This window comes from Haliotis rufescens, unplaced genomic scaffold (genome assembly GCF_023055435.1).
Source record: "Haliotis rufescens isolate VD_foot unplaced genomic scaffold, xgHalRufe1.0.p SCAF_12, whole genome shotgun sequence".
Classification (NCBI taxonomy): domain Eukaryota; kingdom Metazoa; phylum Mollusca; class Gastropoda; order Lepetellida; family Haliotidae; genus Haliotis; species Haliotis rufescens.
The window spans coordinates 43,661,011-43,673,046 of NW_025963802.1; the positions used below are offsets into that span (position 1 = coordinate 43,661,011).

At 42.6% G+C, this 12,036-nt stretch overlaps 1 protein-coding gene across 1 annotated transcript; it reads right to left on the reverse strand.

Moving 5' to 3' along the window:
* LOC124117326 (histamine H3 receptor-like) lies at positions 1–11,444 on the reverse strand. Its single transcript, XM_046479144.2, has 2 exons — positions 11,103–11,444; positions 1–1,637 (listed from the first exon to the last, which is right to left on the reverse strand). The coding sequence occupies exon 2, from the start codon at positions 1,627–1,629 to the stop codon at positions 613–615; it is 1,017 nt and encodes a 338-aa protein (XP_046335100.2). The 5' UTR covers positions 1,630–1,637; positions 11,103–11,444; the 3' UTR covers positions 1–612.
* Positions 11,445–12,036: the final 592 nt, after the last annotated feature.

Genomic DNA, 12,036 nt, shown 5'->3' on the forward strand with positions numbered 1-12,036 from the left:
GTTCGGCGTGACGCGCGAACGCTTTAACCACAAGGCCACCCCGCCGCCCCGATATGTGAAGAAGTTGCCTCGCTCTGAACGCCGTATCATGGCGGGTGGATGCAAGGAATGGGCTTCACACATTGTACCCCTGCGGGGAATCGAACCCGGGTGCTGTGCGTAAGGAGTCACAGCTTCAAGCACTGGTCTCACTGAATGTGAAATTGAACGAATATATAACAGCAAGTACAGATTGTGAGTCAAGTATGGCCGAACATTTCAGAGGTTTTCTGCTGAGCACGAAGTAATATCATGGTAGTATGTCCTGGGCTACCGTCGACGCTGTCGTTCACACCTGCACTGTGGCCACTGTTGATGAACACAATCATAGTTATATAATATCATGCTGTGGTATGTCCTGGGCCACCGTCGACGCCGTCGTCCACCACCTGCACTGTGGCCACTGCTGATGAACACAATCATAGTTATATGATATCATGCTGTGGTATGTCCTGGGCCACCGTCGACGCTGTCGTTCACACCTGCACTGTGGCCACTGTTGATGAACACAACCATAGTTATATAATATCATGAGGTGGTATGTCCTGGGCCACCGTCGACGATGTCGTTCACTTACTGCACTGTGGCCACTGTTGCGACCCTGGCTGAATTTCTGGCTTGGAGCCCAATTAGCTTAAAGAACGCATCCCTGAAGCGCTTGTGCAGCAGTGGGTAGAGGATGGGATTGATGGTGGAGTTTACCCACAGCATCCAGAAAGTGAACTCGAAGAAGACGGGGTTGATGCAGTCGGCACAGACGCTGGAGATGAGCGCACACACCTCGTAGGGCATCCAGCAGATGCCAAAGACCAACACAAGGATAAATAAGGAACGTGCTGCTTTCTTGTCCTTCGCTAGGGACGGTTTCGCTGGCCCTGACGTCTGTGTATTCTTTGTCGCTTCTCCCTGAACCTGCTTCATGGGCTCGACTTTGCTCTGTCCTAATATCCCCCTGGAGCGTTTACGGATGAGGATGAAGATCAGGATGTTGAAGGCCCCCACAACAGTGAATGGCATGACGAACTCGACCATGGACGCAAATATGGCGTACTCAAAGGTGTAGTAGTATGGCACGAAACACACTTTGTGGGGAATGGTATCGAGCCCAGTCCACAGCTCCCAGAACAGGATGGAAGGCAGGTACGTCAGCCCTGCGATGATCCACGGGATCAACATCATCACCATCCGCATCGTCGTGGTTTGTCTGGCTCTGTACTTGAAAGGGAAAGCTACCTGCAAGTAGCGGTCAATGCTGATAATGCAGATGTTGATGGTGGATGCAGCAGGGCATATATAGTCAAATAGAAGCCATATCTTGCAGAAGGCCCTGCCGGGCTCCCATACTCCTGTCAGCAGGTAGGGAATATAGGGAGGGATGCAGACACAACCAATCAGAAAGTCTGCCACGGCCAGGTTCAGGATGAAGTAGTCGGAGAACTTCCTCAAGGAACTGTTAGTGGCAAATGCCAGGAACACCATCAGGTTCTCTGCCGTCGTCAGGACACCCATGATGCTCGTGAACGTTGCTATGGTGATGGCAGCGGGAGTTCCCAACAGGAAGGGACCCGTCGAGTCGGTGATGTTAGACATCGTGGTATCTGAAACGTGAAACAAAAAGATATAATGTTGCTACATTGTTCAAATTGTTTGTTCATGGCAAACTGAGAGGCCTTTGATCCATAGTTCGATATTATAACAAAGTATGCGTGTTTCGTCTATGACTACTGAAACAAAGATCTGAGGACATCCTATTGAGGGTCACACCAGAACGCCATTTCCTAACCCGCCGATTTCGTCAGAACTTTTGCTCCCGGTAGCAAGAACTTAAATCTGATTTTAATAAGAATGCAATTTGGTGAGGTAGGGGTTTCACAATGCCTCGCCCAAACATAGAGAGAAACATGGCTGAAAGACATTTGACATTATGTGATAAATAGCGCGGTTCACTCCAAAATGGTATTCATGCGCGGCTTCTATTTCTACTTCTGTGAGTGAAATAACGTCGTAAACATCAATTATTCTGAAAAAGACATTAAATTATAAAGTTATTATCACCCTCGTGTGCTTCTGTATGGTAAATATCGTAAATTAGCAATAACAATTTTTATTCCAAAAAATAGGATATTTACGAATAAGAATCACGCGAGAGTAATAAATAACTATGTCTTGAGGCACCGATTTAAAATAAGATTGGTCCCTTATAGACAATCATATTTTGCCATTACTCATCCACATCTTCTCCAAAACCTACTTTTTTCTCATAAATGGCATTTGTCAAATCAATGCATAAATGATGTCTCTGTCAATAGTGAGTTTAAAATAACGCCGCTTTGAACATTATTTAAGTTATCACATCGTTTCAGATTGATGTAAGAGGAAAGTGATGCAGGTCTTGGATATTTACCACTTTGGTGAAACCCACAATCATGGGTAGGGTGCTGACAAACCTAGAAACATAATTTGGGAGAATCATTAACGGTATCATTTCTAAAATCTGAACTGTACTGGCACTTAGTCACCACTCAAAAAATATTTCTGAGTGGATATATTCTTTAAATATGATTTGACATAAAACTTGTTTAAGCCCCCAACCATAATAGGCAACTGCTGATTAGAACTATCTTCCTTTTGTGATATTGGAACATATGGAAATTGAAAATTATCCGATTTTCTGCCAATAATTGCTATCCTTTAACGTTTCGATCGCATGAAATATTTCTTGACATATCATTTGGGCATCAGTTCCTGAACAGACGTGGGTTGCCGGGCTATTCTGATAAATAATCGGGACCGATTCGCTACCAAAGTCTTTTGAATGATGCAAGGCTAAAACCTCCGTCCAATCAAGTAACGTCCATGAGCGAGAGAAAATCTGTGCTGATAGGCTAGATAGAGATCCTGACCTTAGTTTCGAAATGAAGCAATGATGGCGAACGGGTCCAAGGTATAAGGCACCCTGGTTACTCGAGGATGAGGATGCTGAGCCACTAACCTCCATTTCGAAAGTGTTCTGTCGATATGTGTGAGTACGAGGGGTCATTGGTATGTTCTGAGTCTCACGTCGAAAGGATTGAAAGACATTAAAGGGCAAGTTCACACGGAAATGAACCTATTTTTCTTGTACTTTTTCAACATTAAAAGTGTTAACATAGAAGTGTCATAGACAAAAATATAAAAATATCTCAATTAATTAACATATTTTTCGCATTAAAACGATTTATATTTTTCACATTTACCAAGTGTTCTATTTCCACAACAAAAACACCATGGCTTATGCCCCTTGCAATATGACGTCATTGGTGCCAATTGATAAACATTATGACGTCATCATGCTTTGTTAGAGCCGCCTCACGTGGTGTAGGTCCAGGTGTGTGATTCTAGCGTCTCAGATGCCAGCCAGCATAGTGTTATGCTGAGTCACCCCTGCGCCGGAGTGTGTCGTAGGCCATGTTGTTTTACCGCAAACTGGTACTTGATATCTTTTGCGTTAAGAATAGACAGGGACCCAGTTGAATTGGCACCAATTACGTCATAATCTAAGGGGGATAACTCAGGCCTGTTTAGCTCGAAAAACGAAGGCCTCATAACGGCATATCATTTTCACACTATTGTGAGCTTCCTACGTTCACTGTGAAAAAAATGAGTGTATATTTTCAAACACAGAAACTAATTAATTCTAAAATTGCGTTTTGTTTAGAAAAAGAAAGAAAGTGATTTTTGCGTGTACACTTCCCCTTTAAAAGGATTCACATTTCAACATAATCCCCTTCCATATTGATACACTTTTGCCAACGCTGTTTCAAAAAGTCCTCCTCTTGGCTGTCCAAGATTTCTCCAAAGCTGCCATGACGTTATCGTTCGATTTAAAATGGGTTCCGGCGAGAGCGTTCTTCATGTCTGGGAGGGGCGGTCGGGTGGCCTAGTGGTTAAAGCGTTCGCTCGTCACGCCGAAGACCCGGGTTCGATTCCCGACATGGGTACAATGTGTGAAGCCCATTTCTGGTGTCCCCCGCAGTGATATTGCTGGAATATTGCTAAAAGCGGCGTAAAACCATATTCACTCACTCATGTCTGGGAACGGTGTCTGACAGAACCATATCAGGAGAATTAGGTTGGTGCCAAAGACATTTAAAGAGTGGACCGTAGCCATGGCAATGACTGATTTTGTACTCGCACATTGTCCTGATGGAAGAGCACATCTTTTCTCAGCTTTCCACGTCCCTTAGTCTCAATTTCATCTCATGATAGGCTCAAAAGTGCAGCATAATATGCTCCGTCTTAACACTGGAAGATAGTTCCCCATAATGATCCCTTAACATCCCAGAACACGGAGGCCACAACCTTTCCGGAAATGTCTTTGCCCTTTAAGGTGTCGATGAGGTCAAATGTTTCCACTATTTTGATTGTTGTTTGGACTCAAGCTGGAAGTTGTGAATCCAGGTTCATCGACAATCAGAAATCGTTGCAAAAATATTCCTGGATCAGCTTCTAACTGAGCTAAAAATAACCAGTGACATGTTGGGCCTGGTGAGTATTTGATCAGATGTCAGAAGTTTTGGAACCCAGCGAGCTGATACTTTCATCACGTTTCTGTGATAATGGAATGTGCTCTCTCCAGGGAAATGCCTACTGAACAGTATAACGCTCATTCAATCGCTGGCCGGTCATCACCATATCAGGATTCTGTGGATCATTCCTGGATCATTCCTGGTGTTGCTGACGTCACAGGCCTTCCAGGACAGGGGTCGTCTTCAAGACTCTACCTACCATGCTTAAACGCTGCTGCAGGAGGCACGGGTGGCCCAGTCGTCTAAGGCGCCGCGATTCGCAGTGCACAGTTGCGTCCCTTGGGCACGCCAGAAACCTATGATTGTGGGTTCGAATCCCGGTTCGCCCCGATTATGTTTTTAGGTTTGTCAGCACCGTACCTGTGCTCGTGGGTTTCACGTCTGAGACCTGCATCACTTCGGGCTTTCCTCCCACATTAAGCTGACACGCCGTGATATAACTGGAATAATGTTAAAAGCGGCGTTAAACCCAACTCACTCACTCACTAAACGCTGCTGCTCATTTCTTTATAGTGGCATAGGAGTGAGTGAGTGTGGTTTTACGCCGCTTTTAACAGTATTCCAGTTATATCACGGCGTGTCAGCTTAATGTGGGAGGAAAGCCCGAAGTGATGCAGGCCTAAGACGTTTACCACTTCGGTGAAACCCACGAGCACGGGTAGGTGCTGACAAACCTAAAAACATAATCGGGGCGGGGGACACCAGAAATGGGCCTCACACATTTTACCCATGTCGGGAATCGAGCCCGGGTCTTCGGCGTGACGAGCGAACGCTTTAACCACTAGGCTACCCGGCCGACCAGTGGCATAGGAAGGGGCATCCTGCCCTAGTGTTATACTCTTAGCTTCATGGATGGCTTTTGGTGTTAAGCCCTTTTTCTGCAAGTACTTTACCACTGCATGTCCCTCAAGTTTATCCATTTTCCATAGCGTCTTATTATACTGCCACAGCGAAACAATTAGGAGCCAACTGACTGAAGCGTTTTGTGGGTATACCTCTTCGACATCATGTAATGTCTACGCAAATGATTTCGTTATTACGCAATTCCTAAGCATGTGAGTCTCAGAACTTCTCAATCAATCTTCACCTACCATGTTCGCATGTCTTGTTGTTTTCAATCATTTTTTATTTATTCCCTAAATATCTCCTGTAAGCTGTCGCCAATTACTATCACGTTTAGAGAACGCCTATCTCTGCTGGTGTTGTCCCATGCGAAAACAAATAAATGCATCAAGGCTTTGATTTAGAACTTGAATACATGACACTTGTATGGATAGCAACTTCTTTTGTTCTTTGTCACGACGTTTCAGAGCTACTTCTGGCTCCTCTCTCGGGTGAATGCGTCAAGAAGTAGCTCTGAAACGTCGTGATAAAGAACAAAAGAAGTTGCTATTGAAATAAGTGCATCACACACTTTGCAGCAAACATCGTTGAAGACGTGTCTTAGCGAATAACCTATTATATTTGTTTAGTGATCCATTCATATAATTTCCACAACTATTACCTTTTATCGGTGGATAACCGTGACTGTGTGTCTTAATATGCTTTGTGTGAAGCCCATTTCTGGTGTCCCCCGCCGTGATATTGCTGGAATATTGCTAAAAGCGGCGTAAAACCATATTCACTCACCCATTGTACTTGACGGGTATGACGTCCTGGGTACCTATTCGGACTGAGGAAACTAGCCTCAATCTTATACAGTCACCTTGTGTGAGTGAGTGAGTTTGTTTTAACGCCACTTTGAAAAGTATTTCAGGTATAGCAGGGCATGTCATCTTCATGTGGGGGAAAGCCTGAAGTGAAGTTCATAGTGAGTGAGTGAGTGAGTTGGGTTTAACGCCGCTTTGAAAAGTATTTCAGGTATAGCAGGGCATGGCATCCTCATGTGGGAGAAAGCCTGAAGTGAAGTTCATAGTGAGTGAGTGAGTTGGGTTTAACGCCGCTTTGAAAAGTATTTCAGGTATAGCAGGGCATGGCATCCTCATGTGGGAGAAAGCCTGAAGTGAAGTTCATAGTGAGTGAGTGAGTGAGTTGGGTTTAACGCCGCTTTGAAAAGTATTTCAGGTATAGCAGGGCATGGCATCCTCATGTGGGAGAAAGCCTGAAGTGAAGTTCATAGTGAGTGAGTGAGTGAGTTGGGTTTAACGCCGCTTTGAAAAGTATTTCAGGTATAGCAGGGCATGGCATCCTCATGTGGGAGAAAGCCTGAAGTGAAGTTCATAGTGAGTGAGTGAGTGAGTTGGGTTTAACGCCGCTTTGAAAAGTATTTCAGGTATAGCAGGGCATGGCATCCTCATGTGGGAGAAAGCCTGAAGTGAAGTTCATAGTGAGTGAGTGAGTGAGTTGGGTTTAACGCCGCTTTGAAAAGTATTTCAGGTATAGCAGGGCATGGCATCCTCATGTGGGAGAAAGCCTGAAGTGATGTTCTTGGATTGGTACCACTTTGGTGAAACCAAACGAGTGTGATGTTTACACACATTACGTCTTAAGTGACTAAGTAAGATGGGTTTTACGCCGATTTGAACTGTATACCAGTTCCATCACTGTCTGAGAGGAAAGCCCAACGTTTACCACTTTGGTGAAACTCACGGGCACGGGGATGGTGCTAACAAAACAAGAAACATCATCGTGGCGAACCGGGATTCGAACCCACTATCATAGATTTGGTGCGTGCCTAAGTGATGTAACTCTTTACAGCGAATGGCGTCTAAGTCGACTGGACCACCCGTGACCCCACCCACCCCCTCCACCCTTATGTTAGTTAAAGGACTAAAGGCCTCATATTATATATATAAAGCGTGTTAACCACTGAAGTCTATATTATAGTAAACCGTTTAAAAACCTTCACTAAACGAACGCTCGGGCTAATCCCATCTGATGTCCTAATTTGTTTCAACCTTATCAACATGGGGGCCTTTTGGAATATAATCTTGTGTTTCTTCGTCTCCACTAATACCGAAATACGATTCACCATGGTATGTATTAGAAAAAACCCAGCAGGATGCATGAATCATTGTATGTTGTTTCCTGGATTACCCTTGCCACAAATACGTTTTGTAATATAAGGAACGACCATTTGATAGAATAATCCAATTACCTGGAAATTACCTTGTTACTCGCACTGATGACATATTTGGGTAATTAATTAAAAAACAATTTCAAAGCACCCTTTAACTTACTTATATTTCACGCACCTCACATACCAGGATTAGTCAAGGTTGGTTAGTCAAGCAATAGTTACCTGTTTACCTTTCATGGAAAATGGAACGGACCAGAAAACACATATTTTGAGGAATTTACAGGATAGGTTTGTTCTGCACTTTTAAACATCAAATCATACAGAAACCACACATTTTGAAGTATTTACCAGAAATCAAATATTTAGAATTTATTAACAGGATATATTTATGCAACTTTAAAGTGGAACATATTTCACTTTTAGCACAGCGGAAATGTTTAAAGGTTTTCTTAATCTTTACTGAGTTTCTTTGAAAAGGAGGCAGGTGTCAGAAACCTCAAGGGTCAGACTATCCAAAAATACCAATCAAAACCTCGGTCAATAAAGGTATTCAAATGGACGATGTCATCATTGTTGAATTCACATTAAGCTATGTTTCAGTCTGTTCATTTGAGTAACGCCAACATCTTTGAGATATTTTCTAAATCAACTATTTGCAATATGTTACTGCAAACACGGCATCACATCAATACGGCCTGCAAGTCCATGTTAACAGTATAAGGTATAACAATATCAATGTACATGTATCAAGGTCGGCGAAGGCAAAGTCAACGTAGGCAAGATCGACCTTCCGTATCGGAACACGTACGCCATGGCCAAGCTAATCATCTTACGTGTATTTACCTATTCACGTTTTGTCCAAACGTATGGGTTCACTTGAATAGGTGTCAAAGTTGCTTTCAAATATATATTTTTTCAAGAGATGTTCTCGATATTCACTACTACTACTACTACTACTACAACTACTACTACCACTACTACTACTACTACTACTACTACTACTACCACTACTACTACTACTACTACTACTACTACTACTACTACTACTACTACTACTACCACTACTACTACTACTACTAATCGCGCGCGCGTGTGTGTAAATGTCTAGTTTCGCTCCATGTTGATTCATTCTGTCCACTTGAGCCCTGTTGAAGCGCTTGGCAAATTACTCGATGTTTATCTGATGTGGGACAATAAATGATTATCATGTGGTAACAATGAGTGACCTGGATCAGCATGAACGACATTCCAGTCAGACGTAGATCGCTGCTCATGCTCTCACGCATTAGTTTGCCTGTTACGTACTCGGTTATCTACAGGCCGCTGGGACATTGACACATGAAACACTACAGTACTTTTTAGGAGACTGTGCGAAACATGAGAAAGTTGGCACATGAAACACTACAGTACTTGTTAGGGGACTGTACGAAACATGAGAAAGTTGGCACATGAAACACTACAGTACTGGTTCGTAGAATGTACGAAACATGAGAAAGTTGACACATGAAACACTACAGTACTGGTTCGGAGACTGTACGAAACATGAGAAAGTTGACACATGGAACACTACAGTACTGGTTCGGAGACTGTACAAAACATGAGAAAGTTGACACATGGAACACTACAGTACTGGTTCGGAGACTGTACGAAACATGAAAAAGTTGGCACATGAAACACTACAGTACTGGTTCGTAGACTGTACGAAACATGAGAAAGTTGGCACATGAAACACTACACTACTGGTTCGTAGACTGTACGAAACATGAGAAAGTTGACACATGGAACACTACAGTACTGGTTCGGAGACTGTACGAAACATGAGAAAGTTGACACATTAAACACTAGAGTACAGTTCGGAGACTTTACTAAACATAAGAAAATTGGCACATGGAACAGAAGTGTACTAGTTCGGAGACTTTACTAAACGTAAGAAAGTTGACACATGAAACACTAGAGTACTGGTTCGTAGACTTTACTAAACATAAGAAAGTTGGCACATGAAGCAGGAGTGTACTAGCTCGGAGACTGTACTAAACATAAGAAAGTTGACACATGAAACAGAAGTGTACTAGTTCGGAGACTTTACTAAACATAAGAAAGTTGGCACATGGAACAGAAGTGTACTAGTTCGGAGACTTTACTAAACATAAGAAAGTTGACACATGAAACAGAAGTGTACTAGTTCGGAGACTTTACTAAACGTAAGAAAGTTGACACATGAAACACTAGAGTACTGGTTCGTAGACTTTACTAAACATAAGAAAGTTGGCACATGAAGCAGAAGTGTACTAGCTCGGAGACTTTACTAAACATAAGAAAGTTGACACATGAAACAGAACTGTACTAGTTCGGAGACTTTACTAAACATAAGAAAGTTGGCACATGGAACAGAAGTGTACTAGTTCGGAGACTGTACGAAACATAAGAAAGTTGGCACATGAAACAGAACTGTACTAGTTCGGAGACTTTACTAAACATAAGAAAGTTGACACATGAAACAGAACTGTACTAGTTCGGAGACTTTACTAAACATAAGAAAGTTGACATATGGAACAGAAGTGTACTAGTTCGGAGACTTTACTAAACATAAGAAAGTTGACACATGAAACAGAAGTGTACTAGTTCGGAGACAGTACGAAACATGAGAAAGTTGACACATGAAACAGAAGTGTACTAGTTCGGAGACTGTACGAAACATAAGAAAGTTGACACATGAGATACCACAGTACTAGTTCGGAGACTTTACTAAACATTAGAAAGTTGACACATGAAATATAACTGCACAATCTCTGAGATTTTACTAAACAGTAGAAAGTTGTCATATGAAAGAGAAGTGAACTAGTTCGAAGACTTTACTAAACATGAGATAGTTGACACATGAGATACCACAGTACTAGTTCGGAGACTTTACTAAACATTAGAAAGTTGACACATGAGATATAACTGCACAATCTCTGAGACTTTACTAAACAGTAGAAAGTTGTCATATGAAAGAGAGGTGAACTAGTTTGAAGACTTTACTAAACCTGAGATAGTTGACACATGAAACACAAGTGTAATAGGTCGATGACTTTACTGAAGATAAGAAAGTTGACACATGAAATACCACAGTACTAGTTCGGAGATTTTACTTAACATGAAAAAGGTGACACTTGAAACACAAGTGTACTAGTTCGGAGACTTTACTAAACATAAGAAAGTTGGCACATAAAAGAGAAGTGTACTAGTTCGGAGACTTTTCTAAACATAAGAAAGTTGGCACATGAAACAGAAGTGTACTATTTCGGAGAATGAACTAAACACAAGAAAGTTGACACATGAAACAATACAGTACTAGTTCGGAGACATGTGAAATAAACTTGCAGGATCTATAAAATTAAAATTTATATTATCACGCTGACACGTGAGCCACAGCTCAACAATCTCTGAGACTTTGGTGAACATTAAAACGCCAACAATTTACCTGTTTGTCTCACCTTTAAAAGTCGCCGAAGTCGTGCAGTTTGCCGCCTGCAACTTGTATACCGGTCGTCCAAGACGTTCGTTGTCCACAGTCTCACATCCCACCGTGCACGTGAAACAAACGCTTCTTACCTCTCCGTCGGAGATGTGGACGTGACATCAGCCTCCCAACGCTGGACCCTCCTCTCTAGGCGGGGTCATCGACCAAGTCTTAATGATACACAAAACATACAACTAATTACATTGCTAGAGACCGTGTATACCGGGGACACGGTTGGAGCTAATCTTGATTCATTAACGTCTCAGCATGTGTATTATAAGGTAGTAGTAGAAGACGTAGTCGACGCCGACGTCGTCCCTGAATGTACAGGCCATCATCTAAATGCGAAACGCAAGTTATTGTGAAAACGCATCACAAAAGGAGGATTATTTTCATAAAGGATATAAAACACCCTATTCAATCTCAGGGGTATTATTGAATCCGGTTATGTATTCATCAGGGCACTCAAATCCAACTGTGAAATCTCCACATCAGCGAGGATTGTAGGCAAGATATTTTTGTGTGAGTTTAACGCCGCATTGAATAGTAATACCGTATGAAACTCACGTACCCTGCAATATCCACCCTTTACAACATAGGCATGAGGACAACGGAAAAGTCCCTACATGGCAATGTCAACGCGTTAGAACGAACACAGGGAGAGACAACAGAAAAGCCCCTACATGATAGTGTCAATCCGATAGAGAGTAGGCATGAAAGCAACATAAAGGCCCCTAAACGTTAGTGTCAACCCGTTAGAGAGTTGGCATGGAGCCCGTTAGAGAGAAGGCATGGTGACAACAGAAAGGACCCTACATGATAGTGTCAACCCGTTGGAGAGTAGGCATGAAAGCAACATTAAGGCCCCTACACGTTAGTGTCAACCCGTTAGAGAGTAGACATATAAC